The sequence below is a fragment of the Monodelphis domestica genome, chromosome 3 (genome assembly GCF_027887165.1).
Source record: "Monodelphis domestica isolate mMonDom1 chromosome 3, mMonDom1.pri, whole genome shotgun sequence".
NCBI classification, from domain to species: domain Eukaryota; kingdom Metazoa; phylum Chordata; class Mammalia; order Didelphimorphia; family Didelphidae; genus Monodelphis; species Monodelphis domestica.
Genome location: NC_077229.1, coordinates 442,313,720 through 442,334,088, shown reverse-complemented (window position 1 = coordinate 442,334,088; position 20,369 = coordinate 442,313,720). Strand labels below are relative to the sequence as shown.

Here is a 20,369-nt window from a genome sequence, read left to right as displayed (position 1 = left end):
ATAGCTCTTAGTCTTATAAATTTGAATTCTAAATTATTATTATTATAGTTATTTATTTGGGACTTTAATATTAATGAGATAAGTAATATCATCTACCAATACAGAGCAACGGCTGTTCTGCTATTTGTAACAGTAGTTTCTTTGGAAAAAGAGATTTGCTCACAGTTGTATAGTCACTGTGTCAGAAGATAGACTTAAACCTTAGTCTTCCTAACTCTAAGGCCACATGCTTCTCCACATAGGAAATTTTTGAATCTCTGTGTATGTAGAGATCAATAATCTGTACTTAGTTTTAAAATATGTTATCTGTTTTATTATATTTTTATTTATTTTGTCAAACATCTTAGTTACATTTTAATCTGATTTAGTAGGAGTATTACTGGTGATTGGGTAGGTTTAATCTAATCTAAATGACCTGTTAAGTGACTTCAAACTTATAAAGTAATTTATTTCCCTTAGTCTCTAATTTCCCTCACAAATCATCATATGATTGTAGATATTCATTTGAACTGACCTGTCTCCCAAGAATGACTTCTTTCTCCGTGATTTCATTAGTTCTCTTTGAAAAATGGAGGAATAGCCATTTAAACATGTTGCTTAGGATGCTTTCCCTCTTCCCTCTGCCTTTGAATCATGCACAAGTGTCTTTGTGCACACTCATCTATCATAGATGAAAGCGCACAAAGACAATCGTCATCCTCGGTTACCAAGAGACTACTACTACACCTCAGCTCAAGAGTAACCTCTATATTGAAGCCTTTACCAAACCCAGGATACCAATATACATATTTTAAAAAATCTGTTATTTACTATAGTATGAACATGTTAACATCCTCCAGGAGCTTTTCTTACTTTTATATTTGTGTACCAACACCTAACACATGGCAACTGATGGTGCAGTGGAGAAAGCGTTGGGCCTAGAGTTAGGAAGACCTGAGTTTAAATGTGACTCCAAATACTAGCCCCGTGACCTTGGGGAGGTTACAGTTTTTTCATTTATAAAATAGGGATAATTATATAATTTGTCTCCCGTGGCTGTGTGAGGATTAAATGGGGCAATGCACATTGTGAAGCACTTAGCACTGTGTCTGGCATAAGGCTTTCTGGTTATGGAAACATATCTGCCAAATTATTATATATTTTGATTGAGAGTTAAAGTCACTTTACAGGGCTCTCTGCTTACTGTGGCTTTCCAAGTATGGTACATAATTTCATGGGGCAAATGATTGATTTTTTTTAAAAATTTTTAAATTATCTTTTGGTTTACTAAATTGCTTTTTAAGTAAAATATCAGAATTAATGATTGAAAAATGGGAAATATTCATTTGGGTTTACATGATATCTCGAAGACTCAAAAGATAGCTACCACTTTGGATGATAGAATCATGATATCAAAAGATTCAACATGCTGTGATTTATAAAATGAAGCTTAACATGGACAAATGTCAGTTTTTAATTGCTCCAAAGAAGTTTTGAGAAGATCATCCTATCCATCTCATTTGCAGAGGTGGAAGGAACATAACTGGGGTGTACTATATACATATATACATATATACATATAATATACACATATATATGAAGTCCAGTGACTCTTCATCTCCAGAAGCCTTTCCCAGTATATCTCACCCTCTTTCTGAGGATCAAACTTCAATTTAGGAGCTTAGGAGACTGATGAACTGCCTTTAGCACCAAAGGAGTCACTGGATTTGGGCTTAGCTCCCACCTGAAGTGGACTGTCATTTCCCTGAGGGTCTCCCACTCAGTCTGAAACTGCTAGCCTGGGATTCCCTTCAGCGTAGATTCCCATGGGAACAGGGAACAAGTACAAACTTTGGGGTCTCCAACCTATAAGCTAGTCCTGAAACTTGGGGTTCATTAGATCCCACTAGTCCACAAGTTTGCGATTCCTAGATTCCATGTTGACAATACTTTCACAATTTCTTAAGTGTATTCAAAAGAATTTTTTTGTTTGTTTTTTTTTCCCCTTAAAAAGTATTATTTGTTGTGGGGATGGCTCCCTAGGAAAGGAATACTGAAAGAAATTATGGCCATGTGAAACAAATCAATATTTTAATTAAGAATATAAGAACTTACAGTTATGATTTTCTTTTTCTTTTTTTTTAAGCCCTTATCGTCTGTTTTAGCATTGATACTAAATTTTGTTTCCATGGCAGAAGAGCAATAGGAGCTAGGGAATTGGGGTTAAGTGACTTGCACAGTCACATAGCTAGGTAATATCTGAGGCCAAATATGAACTCAAGATCTCATGTCTCTAGGCCTGGCTATCCATCAACTGAGCCACCTATCTGTCCAAGGGCTTACATTTAGATTAAAAAATAAAAATAAACTTGACAAGTGCTGAGACTATCCTTACAGATTTTCCTAATCAAATGACAAATATTTGAAATACAAGAAAATGGAAATAATGTAATAATCCAGATTATTTCCAATAGTATTATTTTGGCATATTAGACAAACTTTTCCAGAATTCCTTAGCTTCAATTTAATGGAAAAAATTAAGATTAAATTTAGATATAATTGAAATTGTATTTCTGTATAAACAAATTTATATATACATGTCTTTTGTCTCAGTGTCACCTTTTACACAAGACCATAGGGCATTGAATTCAAATTGGCCTAAGATTTGCAAAGGTAGAAGAAGCATAAGTGGGGTCTACTGCATATACTTTCAGACTTTCATAATATTATTGAATAATTTTTCAAATATAAAATGAGAATAATTGTGACTACTTTTTGCCAGGCAGTATGCTAGGTACTGTCAGTATAGTTAAAATATCTAATACGTATATGATCCTTTAAGGTTTGTAAAACACTTTACATATTATCCTCTTTGGTTCTCACAATACCTTTTTTGGTAGGTGCTATTATTACTTCCATTTTTTCCAGGTGAAGAGGCTGAACAGATTTTAAGGACTTGTTCTGGCCTCTGCCCTATAAAACATGTCTAAAGGACATTCAAGCAGAGTCTAGATGACCATGTTTTGGGATTGTTGCAGAAGTATATGGGGCCAGACTAAATGAACCTTAAGGCCCTTTTCACCCCCTAAGATGTTAGTAATATTTGTGTTGAGGCCAGCTTGAATTGCTTTTAAGACATTTGGAAGAGGGGTTACCACAGTGAGGAAGCTCCTTTCACCAGTGCAGATTGGCTCTTACCCTGCAGTTTATTTAGAGAACTGCTCTGAGCCCTTGAGAAGTAAAGCTGCTTCCTGATTTTAACTGAGCCTGGAAGAGACCTAGACAGGTCTGTGTGGGCCAGTCTTTCTAATCTTAATATCAAAGCTACCTCTCTTCTAATGTATATCTACTTAATTAGCATTCATAAAGCGCTTTAGATATTTTAAGCTCTTTGTTGGGGACTGATCATACAAAATAAAAATGACCCTCTCTGACTTTATGGAGTTGATTTACTTTCTGTTGAGCTCTGGGGAGTGGGAACCACTTAAAAACAAATAAATAAATACTGTTCTAAGTAATTTCTGGGATGAGGTTAGGTACTTATAAACTTGAGAAATCTGGTAAGACCTTCTCTTGCAGGTAGTCCTGGAGTTGAGCTCTTGAAGGGAGCTTTGGGTTCTGAGGTAGAAATGAATAGGGACTTTATTCTGGGGATGAGTGGGAGCAATCTGGGCAACAGCATGGAGTTAGGAGATAGGCCAGATAGGCCAAAATGAAGAATGTCCTTAGCTTCGAAAGATAGGATGGAACTGGATTAAGAAAGACTTTAAATTTTAAATCTGGGAGTTTGTATTTTAGCTTAAAGTCAAAAAGAGAAGCCATTGAAGATCCTGTAGCCCAGCAGTAGCACGATTCAGAACTGTGCTTTAGGAATCTCACTTTAGCAGTGAGTGTGAAGAAATATTTCAGATGTTGAAGAAAGGTATATTGATTAAGATTTTGTCATCTTCCACCAAATATTGTTATAATCAATCTGTTTAATATTTCAAGAGAAAGGTAATGCATCTTGCAGTGCAATAATCCACTGCCTCTTTTAAGATTTGAGCCAAATATTCTGGCATAAAATTAAGACTTCTATTCAATAAACCCATCTGGCTAATAAAATCTCTGTGTACCTGTGAAATGTACCAAATATTCTTATCTTTCATTTTATTATATTTGTCATGCCTAAAGGACTAACTTGGGCTAATGTATCTGAAAAGAAAATTGCTATTGACATTAAGATCTAATTTGGATCAAACATCAAGGTTTAGTTTGTAATTTAAAAACACATATAAAAAACCTTTTAATTGATTAGCCACTAATTAAGTTTTCAGTTTTTTATGATTATGTTTGAAATGCTTGGGGTAGTGGAAAGAGACCTTGCTTTTGGGAGATGGGAACATTTGGATTCAATTCTCCTTTCCTCTTTCCTCCTTCCATCCTCCCCCCCCCCCCCCCCCACTGGCTCTGTGACTCTCTAGGCCAGTGATGGCAAATCTTTTAGAGACCTCATGCCCTGCCCTGCCTCCCCCTTTACCCCACATGGGAGGGAGAAAGCTCTGGGCTTTCTGAATGGAGGGGTGGGTAAAGTGAGGAATGTCCTCAGTGTAGGTGAAGAGGGAAAGAGGAGTGGCCTGAGCACTCTGCTCCCCTCCAGCTCTGCCATTGGGCTGCTGGGCAGAGGGGCAGGTGATGTGAAAAAATGTCTTCAGGCATGGAAAGGGGGGAAAGGGAACAGTTGTGCCTGAGTCCCTCTGCCTTTCTAGTAATGACCACTGGTGGTGGGAAGAGGTGGCACATGCCAACAGAGAGCACTCTGTGACATTTTGGGCATGCATGCCATAGGTTCACCATCAAGGCCCTAGGCATACCACTTAACCTCTCTCAGTTCCTTGCAGAGCAGTTCCATCCTCCCTTCCTCCCTTCTTTCCTTCCTCCCTTCCTCCCTTCTTTCCTTCCTCCCTCCCTCCCTTCCTTCCTTCCTCCCTTCCTTCCTTCCTTCCTTCCTTCCTTCCTTCCTTCCTTCCTTCCTTCCTTCCTTCCTTCCTTCCTTCCTTCCTTCCTTCCTTCCTTCCTTCCTTCCTTCCTTCCTTCCTTCCTTCCTTCCTTCCTTCCTCCCTTCCTCCCTTCCTTCCTTCCTCCCTTCCTTCCTCCCTCCCTTCCTCCCTCCCTCCCTCCCTCCCTCCCTCCCTCCCTCCCTCCCTCCCTCCCTCCCTCCCTCCCTTCCTTCCTTCCTTCCTTCCTTCCTTCCTTCCTTCCTTCCTTCCTTCCTTCCTTCCTTCCTTCCTTCCTTCCTTCCTTCCTTCCTTCCTTCCTTCCTTCCTTCCTTCCTTCCTTCCTTCCTTCCTCCCTCCCTCCCTCCCTCCCTCCCTTCCCTCCCTTCCCTCCCTTCCCTCCTTCCCTCCCTCTCAGTTGATTTAAATTTCGATGAACTGCTTTTTGGTTTTTGTTCCTTTTTATTATTTGCTACAAAATATGACCTTCTGGGTAGGGGACGGAGTATGGATATAGTTGGAAAGTAAGGTAACATAAAAGAAGATATCAATAAAAAATTTTTTAAAGCAGTACTTTTGCATTTGACTTATTAAGGAGCCTAGGGTAATTATCATTGAAAAAATTCAGTGACTCAAAGGTAGGCACTAGATATGATATGTTAGAACTGTCATCTTTACATTAAAGAGACAAGAAGAAAACCTGTTTCCCTCTTCTATTTTCCCCTAAAAGATGACAGGCCTTTGATTTTTGGGACCTGGGTAAAATAACCAAAAACTGGCTTTTATCAGTGGGGAAAATATAGGAACTAGGAATACCAAGAACTTTTAGACTTGGGACAGGTGACCCTTTTACTTGATATTTTAATGCAATAAAGGCAAACTCAAAGAGAAACAGATCCCTGTGGGCCCCATATTGACCTAGAAAACCACAAATTCACTTCTATTTTGTATTATGTATATTTTTGCTAAACATTTCTCAATTTCCTTTTATTCTGGTTAGGATTCATCTTGAGAGTTGCTTGCTGTGAGTTTGATGCCTCTGCTTTAGTACTTTATGGTAAAAAAGGATAACCAATCATGTGGACATACTTTTTCTTTAGCCTTTTCTTCATTTTCTGGGCTAAAACTCATGAAATGTTTCTTATTTAATACTGAAAACCAAAAATTTAATAATTTAGTCACTACAATTTTTAATTCCAAATTAACTGTCATCCTCTTAGTTTAGATTGAATATCAGAAAGAAAATATTGTACTCTAGGTCAGCATAATTGATACTGAGAGAAAATTTTAAAAAAGGGAACTTATGCTAATTATAGACAAGAAGTCATTCTACATTTTTTACTTTTCAAGTGATTTTTTTTCCTTTATCTTAGAATTTGATACAGTTTGGGGTAATAGTCTTAGTAGTAGTCTCTTGGTAACCGAGGATGACAATTGTCTTTGTGCACTTTCATCTATGATGTAGATGAGTGTGCACAAAAACACTTGTGCGTGAAAGAGATTTAAGTGGAAAAGTCAATGCACAGAGACAGCCCCACATTCTTGGCGTTGGAAGCCTGAGTCCAGTGGTACGAAAAGTCTTTACACCTGGAGACTTCCTCAGCTGCATTGGATGGCCTTGTTGTTTTTTGTGCTCCAACACGCCCTGAGCACTCCACAATGCTTTGCTGCGTCACCCTCCACCCTTTCAGTCGTTGAACCTTCTTATTGGTTTCTTCCGTCTGTTCCGCCGAAGCAGTCTTCACATGCTGGGTGAGCAAAGCCCTGGTTCACCAGGGGTCTACGACCCGATGGCTACCCTCACAACGTTTAGCCGGCCTGTCAAAGCCGTTGCCCGGGTAATGGTCTTAAAAGATCATAATCTTCTAAGGAAAACTTATTTATAAAGAATGATATTTCCTTTTATGTGGCAAACAGCTAGGTCCTGAGAATGTATCAAAAATAGTTATTACATGATTAGCAGTGTTTAAGACCATAAAAGGATTGTATGGCCTTATCATGCACATGTCCATTTAAGTAGTTTAGACCTGAAAGAGGTTTTAGGGGATATTAATTGTATGCATCATGGTCTTAACCTCTAATTAACTATTTTCCTATAAATTTTGGCCCGCTCAGCATTCCATGTCTGAATAAAGTTTACATACACAAATTAAAGATTTTGGAAGGCTTGAATTTTAAGACAAATTAGGAAGACCCTTTCATATGATTTTCCTTCAAAACAAAAATATAATTAGGGGATATGAACTATCCTTCATCATAAAACACATTTTTCTGGATGGTATCCCCTTTCTGGGCGTATTTCCTTTCTCTATCCATAGGTTTGTAGAATGCTAAAAGAGGAAGGAATCTTAAGGATCACAGTCAAACAATTTTCTCTTCTTATCCTCTTGAGTGTTGTGAGTTACCCCCAGATTCTGGTGGTAGCACTTACCTAATCAAGTTTCTTTCCCTCAGTTATTATTTTTCCTTTACCATTTTAGGAGTATTTATTGTAACATTCCTGTTCTTGGAGATAATTAATTTGTCAGAGAGGGAAAAAGATACAGGGTCCTTCTTTTCTACTTTTTTCATTGTTCAGATTGCAATGATGAAAGTTTACCAAATCTTGGAGAAATTGCCGGATTTTGTCAGGAATATGGGTTTGTATAGAAAACTCATGGAATTAGTTTGCCCAAAGGAGAAATTCACATTCTCTGGTGTTTTGGGCTCTACAAAATACAGAATACTCTCTTTAAAATGACTGCCATTTCCACTATCTGAGGATTCTGTCCATGTCCAGGAGGAAAGTGGAGAGATGGAAGGGAATGGATTGTCCTGAGGAAATGGTATCTGTAACCCTAAGAGGAACCAAGCCCTTGGAAAAAATTTCAAAGAAGCATAAGGTCACAGCTCCTTAGGAGAGAGGGCAGCACACCTGCCCCACCTACAATCTTTCACCAGGGTGATGGAGAGAGATGGAATAGTGAAGTTGTGGGCCAGCTGGAATCAGAGACTTCTTCACTTAGATTTCCTAAATATCTTTGCCAGCTATTCAACTATGGAAGGAACACCTACTCAACTTTCCCATGAGATGGAAACTGACTAGTACCTTCCTTTTCCTCCTTCCCAAATAATGCAGGAGAGAAGGGCCCCAAGTTACTGAGGAGAGAAGAATGACCCTCATCTTTGCAGCTACTGCTGCTGCCGCCTTAGCTGTCAAGGACAGCTGTGGTGTGGGACAGAGTAAAGAGACTGGCTCTCTCACAGAATTAGGGGCCTCTTTCACACCATGCACGCTGACAGCTGTTACTGTGACAAGGAAATCATTTTAAAAGACTGATATATATTAATTTAAGGTCGCCAAGGAATTCAGCTATGTAATTCCTTAATGAAAACTTAAGTCAGCAGTCAACCTTTATGGAGTTTAATTACAAACAGGAGGAAGAAAAGTATGAGAGAGAGAGAGAGAGAGGGAGAGGGAGAGGGAGAGGGAGAGGGAGAGGGAGAGGGAGAGGGAGAGGGAGAGGGGGAGGGGGAGGGAGAGGGAGAGGGGGAGGGGGAGGGGGAGGGGGAGGGGGAGGGGGAGGGGGAGAAGGGAATAGGGCTAAATACCCCCTCTGTTTAGGCTGGGCCAAAAGGCCCAAGCCCTTAGATAGCTGAGGCAAGGAAAGAGATCAGTCCCTATCACTCACGTGACCAAAATGGAGAAACAGTCTCAGGGGCCTCCAACTCCAGCTTCCTTCAGAGCAAGCTTCTCAGAGCACAACCTCTCAGAGCAAAAACTCTCCAACCACCCCCCAGTCCTCAGACCCTGCTATCTTTAAGGAAACCATCTAAGTTCCCTCCCCTCAGTTCTCACTCTCACATCTACCAATCACTGTCCATGTCTTCCCTGTGCCAATGGTGGCTCTACCTTAACCCAGGACCGCCCAGAGGTCTGTGGCTTTGCACATGTCTGTTGAAGGTCATATTCTTAAATAATTAAATCTTGATCCTTTGCTGCAGCCCTTCCTAAATCCTGTTACCCTGAGTAGGGTGGAGATTGGAATAATTAAATGTTTATCTATGCTGCAGCCCTTTCCATTGTTCAGCAAAAGGTTTCTGTCCTAAAGTAATCTTAAGAAGGGAGGAGGAGGAACCTCCCTTGCCAATGGGGTTCACATTCCAATAGAGTTCCCACTATCAGTAGGAAATTCCCTACAAGCATGAAACCTTCCAATAGTGAAATTTCCAACATTCACAAGTCTAAGAAATTTTAAGGTTTACATTACCAGTGATCCTCACAACTTCCTGCTAGGCCCTTACATGGATTATGACTGAGAGGGATAGACAAGTAATTATTGCCATCTTTTTAGTACTTGACCCTCCCAGCTACCAACCTATCAGTCAAATACTCTGATCCATTTACTCTGATCTATGAATAGCTCACATTTCTATTTCTGGGTCCCAGTCCATCTAATTCAGATTGTTGGCAGTAGAGTTCTTTGACCTACTACTTTTCATCCTTGTCTACTTTGTTCTCCTTTTCTACTTTCCCTTTAGAATCTCAGAATTTGACCCTGGGCAAGTCACTTGACCCCCATTGCCTAGCCTTTACCACTCTTCTGCCTTGGAGCCAATACACAGTATTGACTCCAAGACGGAAGGTAAGGGTTTAAAAAAAAAAAAAGAATCTCAGAATTTATTCCCCTTTATCAATTCCCCATCATCCTAGATCTCTTTATCTCTCACTTTCCATTTTTTGTTATTCACAGAAAACTGGTATTAGGAAGATATTATCCTTTGCCACCCTCTCCGGTGCCACCCACTCCCCAGCACAATGAGCCAACAACAATCATCATTATTCTTGTTCTCTATGGGTACTTTTAAGACACTGTTTGGCTAATAATCAACATCTCATTCTTATATCCCTCTTATCTATTACCTTATTCCATAACCTACTTGATGTTGTATACCACCCTCTGGGCCATAAGTCATTTGTTTTTACTCTAGGAATTTAGTACCTGGATGATCTTCAACCCAGACATGAAGTCACAGATACATTTTGCCAGGTGGTAAAATTAAAGAGGAGAGATTAACTTTGTATGTTTTTAACAGTAATAGAACCAAAGGAAAATATTAACTTTTAAGTTAAGAAAACCTGAAGCTTGCATCATTCAGTAGAAAGTGCTTATGTTACCCATTTTGAAAAATATTTTCTTTCCTCATGTCAAAATCAGATGTTATTTATAAACTGAGTTTTTAATGCATATTTAAGGTTTTTAAATTCAAATTTTAGTCATGCCTTTTGTCTTTACTTTAGTCACTTCTAAGTTCAATTGCTGGTGCCCCACCCCAGGGTCCCTAGACCTCAAATGTCTCCTCTTAGGAGGTGCATTTCCTCATCCATTTTTCTAGTCTTGATTAATCATTATGGTTAAGCAGCCTTATGTAAGTGCTGCTATAAAACATTTCTATGAATATGGAATGTTTTTTCATTGAATTTTTAGGGTATATTTTCAGCAGTGGGATCTTTGGGTTAAATGGACATTCTAGCCACTTTCTTAGCATCTTTCTAATTTGGTTTTCAGAATGACTGAATCAATGCACAGCTCCTCCAAAAGTATATTAGTCATCCTGTCTTTCTGTAACTCTTCTCCTAAGTTATTCCCATCCTTTATCATCTTTGCTCATTTGCTAAGTATGAACTGAAATTTCAGATTTTTTGGGTGGAGGGTGATCCAGAACAACCTTTCATATGATTGTTAATAATTTGCAGTTCTTTTGGAAAGTGATACTGCCCTTTACCCATGTAAAGGTAGAAGCTCTTGATTTTATATTGTTGTGTCATTTTTAATATCTGATTTTACATAGTATTTTATGATGCTTTACATGCTTTTTCTCATGTTTCTCATTTTCTCACAACAACCCTATAATGATATACTACTGATGTTATTAGTAAAACCCTATTTTACTGGTGAGAAAACTGAAGTTCAGAGCTTAAGGGATTTGCCTAAGGTCATATGATAAGTTATTGAAACAGGATTCAAACCCAGGGTTCTCTTGACCTCCTAAATCCCAGCATTCTTTCCACTGTACCATGCTGCCTCCAAAAAAGTAAGATTAGTTACTCCCTACCAGTCCAAGACTTCCTGTGAGTATCAAATGAGATCATGGCTGAGATCCATAAGATCAAGTACAAGCTCATTGTACTTTACCAGATCTTTAATGCAGGTATTATTTTTAGTATTTTTTAAATAATCCAACAAAATTATACAGAGAAAAAGCTAAATAATTAAGGATTCTGATGAGAATGTAATAGGTGAGAGTAAAAAATAATAATCATATATTGAGTATAATTGCATAAGACACTTTGCATTTTATTTAAGATTTTTAATTCATCATTGGATGGAGTTTAGATAGAATTGGTTTATTGAAATGATCTTTATGATACTCCCCTGAATTTTCATGAGCAAGCAAACATTGAAGCTAATTTTAAGTCTTAAAATGGTAAAGGTCTTCAATCAGGAGGGGTGCTGAGCTCAGTTTTGGATCAAAATTTTTAAATTTGATAACTTTTTTTGAGTAATGTTTTACATGCTGATATTGCTCTCTTTTCTCTCTTTTTTACAGTTATGGTGATTATCTTCAGATGAATAGCCTTTGCTGGCTGGAGTGAGCCTACAATAATGAGTGGTGCAGCTTTGGGACTTGAAATTGTTTTTGTCTTTTTTCTGGCTTTGTTAATACTTCATCGATATGGAGACTTTAAGAAGCAGCATAGACTTGTTATTGTAGCAACACTACTTGCTTGGTATCTCTGCTTTCTCATAGTCTTCATCCTGCCATTGGATGTTAGTACGGTAAGAGTTCACATTTTCCTTCGTGTCAGAGGAATGGTGCAATTTCACAATCTATTCAAGATATACCTATCAAAAATCAGCGAACTTATGTAATATTTATATAAACTTAAAATTTTAATGAGATATTCTGAATTTAATTACTTTCAAAAGTATAACTTTTTTCATCTACTTTATAACACTTTTTGTCTTCAATTTTTACAAATATATTTTCGACATTTTAGACAATATACAACCGATGCAAACAAGCTGCCAACTCTAGCCCTTCAGAAAACAACAGCATAACTGGATCTTACTCTGCAGTTGTCCCTGACAGAGGGTAATACTTTTGATTTTTAAATCTAAAATTGGCGTACCATTTTTTAACTCATAGATTTCATTCATGCATTTTTTTGTCTTAAGAGTTATTTTCCTCCTGAGAGATAGGTATGTACTCTTTAGTTATCTTTGTCTTTTATTTTTAAGCATATGGCTAATATAAGCAAAAAATTTTTGAGTGTGCAAGACACTTTTATATAGGCAGGCATTAAACCAGGAATTTGTGAAAGCAAGATTAATAGATTCAGAAGCAGTGGAATGAAAACAAAATTTTGGAGTGAACTATAAAATTATACTGTAATTTTAGCAAATTAATTGTATTTCTAGAAAACTTCCAAATGAAAACTAATGTACATTGATTTTTACTTCAGTAATTTAAAGATGTATCTGGACATGTATGTTTATTTTTTGTGTAATTTTATTTATTAAAAAGTGCCTGATACTTGATATTTTAAAGCTATGGTGCTATTTCCCTTGGTTTTCTGATTCCATGAAGCTCTTTTTAAAAGTTTGTAGGTAATTTCAAAAGTATCACTCCAAAAGTTAATATTAAACTAAAATATGCACTTTGAGTTGAAACTATTCTTTGTTAGAACAAAGTGCTTTGTTGATGTGTTATTTTTAGTCAGTATGCAGCCACTATCATTTCGAATTAAGTTTTAAGTAAAATTGATGTTTTATAATAATGGCTTAAAACAAGACAATTATTACTGCAACATGATCTACACATAGTAGAAAATTCAAATTTTTATTAACATAAAATAAATTGTTAAGTTGCAAACAGTTTTTAACTTTTTTGTTTGGGTGGGGTGGGGGTATGGTGGTGCTATTAAAACAGAAAACACCCGTGTTTCAAGCCATGGAGCTATATCCCTGATGGAATCATGCCAATTTTCTGGCGTGTTGTATATTGGACATCACAGTTTTTAACATGGTAGGTGAAAAAATATTTCTGTTTTGTCTTCTTCCTTCCCCAATATTCAATAAGATTTTACTTTTTAGGATTTAATCAAGTATTAATGTAGTTATTTTCTTTAATTTGTGGCTAGTTTATTATTTTTATTTGATTATAATGATAATAACTGTATTAAAGAAGTGTTATCTTCTTTAGGATCTCAGTGTGTCTAGATCTATGACTTGCCTGGTATGGGGAACTCCCACTGTGTAAACTACTTCTGCTAATGCAGTTATGCAATTAGTTCTCTACTTTTAGAATTTTAGAGGAGTTTGAGGGTATTGGAAGTGGAGTCACTTGCCTATGGGCACAAAACCAGAACTGGAATCTAGGCATCCCATCTCCAATGTTGGCCCATTAGGCCCTATTGTTTAATTGCCTCTTACCTCTGATGTAGGGAGTTTATTATTAAAAAGCCCTCTGTGAGAGAGATTATACTACTTCTGAGACACTAAATGGATTGAATAAAAGGATTAGTATACAAGCATAAGGAAAATTATGTATCTGCTATTAAAAATACTCATAAAAATGAGATTTTGAATATATTTAGCTATGTTTTTCCCCAAAACAATATCCCATTAGTCAGTAGTCCCAATATTTTTGCTCTCGTTCATATTTGAGTACCTTACATTTTCATGATACTTTGTCGTTATCAGTCTGTCACATTATTTAATCTTATTTAGTCCTCAAATTTGAGCTTTGAGATAGGTAGACAGGACAGTTAGTTTACATTTAAAAAAGAGGAATCCAGATGACTGTTTTGTCCAAGGTCATGGAGCTAAAATCCGGGGAGGCAAGGGTACAAACCTATCCAGATGCGCTCTTAAATTCCATGATGCTTATTAGAGTAACTAGTAAACAGAAATATTAAGTAGATGAAATTAAGCAATTTTATGCTCTTTGCTTTTCTCTCCTCTTACATTAGGATCCTATTACCTTTTATGCAGTCATATGCAAGATCTGGAGGATTTTCCATCACTGGAAAGATCAAAACAGCACTAATTGAGAATGCAATCTATTATGGCACCTATTTGCTGATTTTTGGAGCATTTTTAATTTATGTGGCAGTAAATCCAAATTTGCACTTAGAATGGTAAGAAAATCACTATTAAGAAAAGAAACAAATTTTATTCTTTAGTTTGAGTTACTTTTTTCAAAACTTCTTTGTGTTTTGTGAATTGTCTAAAATAGAAATGTCCATTCTTTTAATTTAACAATAAGTATTAAATGTTCTTTAAGCACTAAAAGTTGAGTTGAATATATTTTAAATTCACTTATCTATTATGTTACTAGTAAAATCATTCAATACAGAAATTATCTCTAAATATTTATGTAAATGCCACTTAGGGATGGGTACAGAAATGCATCCTTCCCAAGTATATATTGAACATTACTGATAAGGATAGAAATTGATTCAGGTTGGCTGAAGTAATTAATGTAGCAATACTACTAATGAATTACCTTTTGTGAAACAGATAAACAACTGTAATTAAGTTAAAATGAACATGTTTTGTAAAATTAAATGAGTACCATAATCAGTTATCTTTTTTCAAATCCTTACCTCCTGTTCTAGAATCAATACTGTGTATTGGTTTTAAGGCAGAAACATGGTAAGGGCTAGGCAGTGGGGGGTTAAGTCATTTGCCCAGAGTCACACAGCTAGGAAGCATCTGAGACCAGATTTAAAACTAGGACCTCCTTTCTCTCGGCCTGGCTCTCAATTCACTGAGTCACCTAGCTGGTCCCCCATAACTAGTTTTTAAAGAAGAGAATCTTTTATTTTTGAAATAGTATTTCTATTGAGAGTGTGATGTATTTTCTATATTGTTTTTGTACTTTGGAGTGCCTGGACACTGATACTTTGAAATATAAATCTTTACAGCTCATAAGATCATTTATTCCCATCAAATAAGTGGATGAATGAGTTAGTCAAATCAAAAAGGCATTTCTTAAGCTCTAGATAATGTAAGATAACGTAAGAACTAACAAAGGTAAAAAATAGTACCTGTTGTCAAGGAGCTCACATTCTAATGAGAGGCAACACGTAAGTAATTAGGGACATATAAGATAGATACCAAGTTGATAAGTAATCTTGAATGGAAGGCACTTGCAGCTAGAGTAGTGAACCAGGCCTGCTGCAAAAGACAGGAAACTTTATCTGAATCTTGAAAAGAGCTGTGGGAATAGAAGAGGCATGGAGGCAAGTGAATGAGTATCGTGTATGAGTAATAGCAATTAGATCATTATGGCTAGAATGTAGAGTGTGTACAGGTAAGTAACTTAAGAAGATTGGAAAGATAGGAAGGGGCTCAGTTATGAAGAACTTTGAATGCTAACTATAGGGGCTTCTGTTTGATTCTGGATGTAATAGCCACTGGGGCTTACTAAGGGGATGGCAAAGGCAGATAGAAGATTTAAGAAAATCAGTTTGGCAGCTGATTGGAAGGTGGTTTGGAAGGAAGAGACCCTTGAGAGAGAACAGCCAACTATGAAAAACAAAACAAAACAAAACTCATAATAGGCAGGGGCAGAGAGTGTCTATGGACTTAACTAGGATTGTAGCCGTGTGAACAGAGGGACAAAGATAGACATTAGAAATGCCATTAAAAACAATAGTAAGATTTGGTAATAGGCAATTTAGTGCGGAAGCCTGGAGATATAGATCTACTAATCATTTTCAGAGAGATGATAATTGAACCCATGAATATGAGAACACTAACTGAGAAAGTTTGGAGGGAAAACAGGAGAGAGTTTAGAACAGATTTTTGAGTGATGTCCACTGTTATGGGGCAACACAAATGAAGATTAAGCAGAGGAGATTAAGTAGGGAAAAAACCAAGGGAGAAGGGTATTGTGAAAACACAGAGGGGAAAGCATATTCAGGAGGAGATAGTCAACTGAGGCAAATGCTGCAGAGAAGTAAACAAATCTGAGGGTTTAGAAAAGGCCATCAGATTCAGCAATTAAGACTTTACTCATAACTTCAGAGGGAGCAGTTTCATTTGATGTTGATGTTGGGAACCACAGTGCAAAAGATTTAGCAGAGATTGAGAGCAAGGGAAGTAGAGCCACCTAAAAATAGATGACTTTCTCAAGGAATTCAATTAACCAAGAAGGGGGGAGGAGAGAGATGGAGTAATAACTTGAGATGGCAAGATTAAGTGAGTGTTTTTTTGAGGATGGATGAGACATCATTGTATTTATAGGCAGCAGTAAAGGAGCCAAGAGACAAGGAGAGATTGAAGATAAGAGAAAGAGTGGGGAACATAATAGAGACCTGCTTCAAAAGAAGTGAGGAAGTTTGATTAGGGATGCATGTAGAGCTCTTGGTTTTAAGAAATATAAGGATATCTTCTATCTGAGAGTGAAGAAAAGACCACAGTGGGGGAAAATTTCTGAGCAATGGATGATGAGAAGGGGAGAAGTGAATGCTCATGGAAAATCTTTTTTTTTCCCCCAGTGAAGCATGAGGAGAGATCCTCAGTAGACAGAAATAAACAGTAATAAATAAATAATAAAAGTAGTAAAAAAAAGTAATAAATAAATAAATAAATAAATAGAGGCATAACTGTTAAGGAGGTCTCAATTAGTGACAGGATTTGAAAAACAGCAGTATAGAAAATGGAATAATGAATGGATTATGGAGGAGTAGAATGATTACTTCCTACACTAAGGGCCCAGCTGAGATTGGATGACAGAAATTTATTAGTTTGGAATTGCCTTTTTTTTCTTAAAAAAATTAACATTCAACTTTAAATTTTGAGTTCAAAATTAATTGCTTTCCTTCAGCACCTCCCTTTCCATTGAGATATGATATGAGTAATTTGATGTCCATCATACAAGGTGAAGCTATATAAAACATAGCCTTGTTGCTGCTCCCCCTCTCCCCAATAAAAAAAGACAAGAAAAATAAAATTAAAAAAATGTTGTGTTTAACCTCAGAGGTAGATCTAGGACAAATGGTGTATATAAGTTAGAGCCATAGACATTTGCTTCAGTGTTTAAAATTATTTTTAATAATTAGAGCAGTCTGAAAAGAGAAAGACCTTCCTTGAAGGGAGCTAGTTTTGTCATGAGTGGTATTCAAATGTAGATTCATTCCTTCATCTGTCAGAGTTGAGTAGTGAATTTTATAAATAATCCTTTTATCATGATTTCTTCTCCTTAGGAACCAGCTTCAGACAATTGGGATAGCTGCTGCCAACACATGGGGCTTGTTCCTCCTTGTTTTATTGTTGGGGTATGGCTTGGTGGAAATTCCTCGATCCCATTGGAATGGAGCTAAGAGGGGTTACCTACTCATGAAGACATATTTCAAGGCTGCCAAACTGATGACAGAGAAAGCAGATGCAGAAGAGAATTTAGAGGATATAATGGAAGTAAGTAGATATTCTCAAATTATAATATTTTTATCTGTGAAAACATTGAGAAGAGTGCATACAGTATATCCATTTTTTAACTAAAATGCTGGTGGGCCTGGAATTCTGAAAATTAGTCACTGGGAAATCCTTCAAGATACTTTATCCCTAAACCTCTAGCTTTGTGTTCCTATTGTTCACTAAATTAGATATCACCCAATAAATTCTCTCTATTGGAAACTTCATCTTTATAGTTAAAGAAAGCTCAGAGGTTAAGGAAAAGAAGTTCATCTCAAAAATATTTTAAAGATGATTTGCCTAGTGCTATATTAGTAGGTATGAAAATAGTAACATTTATGTAGTACTTTAAAGTTTACAAAGCACTTTCCATATTTGCTCCTTACAGAACTCCAAAAAACATTAAATAACTTAAGTTGTTGACAGTGTTTGAGCCCAGATGTTTCGTGAACTTTTTTTATCTTTTATCTTAGCTAGCATTTATTTGTATCCTTCCCACCTTCCCCTCCCAATGATGGGAGAGGGGGAAGAGTACAGGCATACATAGTTTAGCAAAACAAATTCCTACATTTATCATGTCCCAAATTATATATATCTCATTTTACTTCTTGAGTCCACCTTGTTCTCAAGAGAGCATGTTTCCTCATTAGTTCTTTGGTCAGAGTTCTAAAGTCTTTCTGCAGTGTTAATATAAAACTATTTTGGTTCTGATCACTTTACTCCATCAATTTTTATAATCTCAGATTTTTTTGAAACAATTTCACTCATTTGCCACTCCCCAAATGCTACTCCTTCCTTAATTTCCTGTCCTTTGCTACTCCTGAAGGAGTCATTATTAATATTTCTATATGTATAGAGTCTTTTTCTCTTTCTCTGATTTTCCCCTTTCTCTGAAGTACAGGCATAGTAATATTACTCTTTGGGCCAAACAGTGTGCACAGTTTAGTGGCTTTGGAGGCAGAATTCCATATTGATTTCAAGAATGACTTGAAATTTACAGTTTACACTTTAAATTTAAAATTTACAGTTCCAACAACAGTACATTGACATGCCTATTTTTCCTAAAGCCCCACCAACATTTTCCCTTTTGGTTATGTTTGCCAAGAATTGCTTTCATTTCTCTGATTACTAGTAATCTGGAGCATTTTTCCTTTGAAAACTGCTTATTTTTATCTTGGACCTTTTGTCAATTGACAAATGGATTTGGTTCTTATAATTTAAATCAATTTCTCATATATATCTTGGAAGTTAGAACTTTTTTTCAGCAATGTAGTATAGAATTTTTACCCTAGGTAACTAACTCCCTTAGAATCAATACTGTATATTGGCTCTGGGCAGAATTGGGGTAAGGGCTATGCCGTGGGAGTTAAGTGACTTGCCCAGGGTCACATAGCTAGGGAGTATCTGAGGTTGGATTTGAACCCAGGATCTCTTATCTCCAGGCTTGATTGGCTCTATCCACTGAACTACCTAGCTGTTGCCACTCATTACCCTTTAATTTTAACTATGTTTGTTTTGTATGTGCAAAATGATGCTATAATTCATATTTTGTCCAAGTCATAGATAGTAATATGCTGAAGCTTATTTGTATCCAGTATGCATTTTGGGGGGAATTTTTTCACCTGCAATTTTGAATGTTTTGAAATAGGGATATCACATGGTTTGCAATCATATAAAATCACTGGAAGAATATTGGTGTTAAGCAATAATTCACGTTTCCATAGTAACAAAAGGACTTATGAAGCCCTTTCTTTGCATTACGCACTTCACAAAGCTATGATATATCAAAAGATATGGGCTCTTTGGCTTTGAACCACTTGGGATAGGGTGTTTTAGTGGACTTTATACTCAAGGGGTTAGCAATATAATCTATGACTGAGGATAGTTTCATTGAGTTCAAAGATTCACAGAACATCAGTTGAAAGGAAAGTCACAGGCCTTTGACCAACCCACATATGAAACATACCCAAGAAGTTCAGTCATCCAGCTTTTGTTTGATGAGGCCATAGTCTCATATAGTCAGTAAGATAATCAGTAAGAACTCATTGCCTCCCAACTCAGCCCATTTCATTTTTAGACAATCTGATTATTGGGGAGTTTTTCCTTATGGGAAGCCTAAATTTACTTTATTTTCAACCTTTGTTTTTAATTCTGTGTTTCGGGATCAAGCAGAAACAAATCTATTTTCTCATCCCTAAAAATAGCTTTTCAAGTAGTTGAAGACAGCCATGATGTCTTCCCTGGTAACCTCACTTTTTTTGTGGGGCTTACCATATCCTCATATGGCTTATTTTATGGCCTTCACATTTCTATAGTGTAAAGGATTAGTATTCTTGGATGCTCTGCTGCTTAGCAACATCATTCTCAAAATGTGGCTACTAGAGGCAAACATAGTACTTCAAATATCTTCTTAACATGTCTTTATTTAAAGATCTTTTTTATTTTTTTAATTTTATAATATTTTATTTGATCACTTCCAAGCATTATTCATTAAAGACAAAGATCATTTTCTTTTCTTCCCCCCATTCCCCATAGCCAACGCGTGATTCCACTGGGTATCACATGTGTTCTTGATTCGAAACCATTGCCATGTTGTTAGTATTTGCATTAGAGTGTTCCTTTAGTCTCTCCTCTGTCATGTCCCCTCAACCGCTGTGGTCAGGCAGTTGCTTTTCCTCATTGTTTCTACTCCCACAGTTTGTCCTCTGTTTATGTATAGTGTTTTTTCTCCTAGATCCCTGCAGATTGTTCAGGGACATTACACCGCTACTAATGGAGAAGTCCATTACGTTCGATTACACCACAGTGTATTAGTCTCTGTGTACAATGTTCTCCTGGTTCTGCTCCTTTCACTCTGAATCACTTCCTGAAGGTCGTTCCAGTCTCCATGGAATTCCTCCACTTTATCATTCCTTTTTGCACAATAGTATTCCATCACCAACATATA

At 36.8% G+C, this 20,369-nt stretch overlaps 1 protein-coding gene across 4 annotated transcripts in view; it reads left to right on the top strand.

Moving 5' to 3' along the window:
• LMBRD2 (LMBR1 domain containing 2) overlaps positions 1-20,369 on the top strand; it is a 59,030-nt gene that overhangs the window by 4,622 nt on the left and 34,039 nt on the right. For all 4 annotated transcript variants that reach the window (XM_056824547.1, XM_001365224.4, XM_007487453.3 and 1 more), the window contains exons 2-6: positions 11,547-11,776; positions 11,998-12,092; positions 12,930-13,025; positions 13,972-14,139; positions 17,215-17,425. In XM_056824547.1, the coding sequence (XP_056680525.1) occupies positions 11,603-11,776; positions 11,998-12,092; positions 12,930-13,025; positions 13,972-14,139; positions 17,215-17,425 (744 nt within the window). In that variant the 5' untranslated portion in view covers positions 11,547-11,602. The remainder of the gene's footprint in view (positions 1-11,546; positions 11,777-11,997; positions 12,093-12,929; positions 13,026-13,971; positions 14,140-17,214; positions 17,426-20,369) is intronic.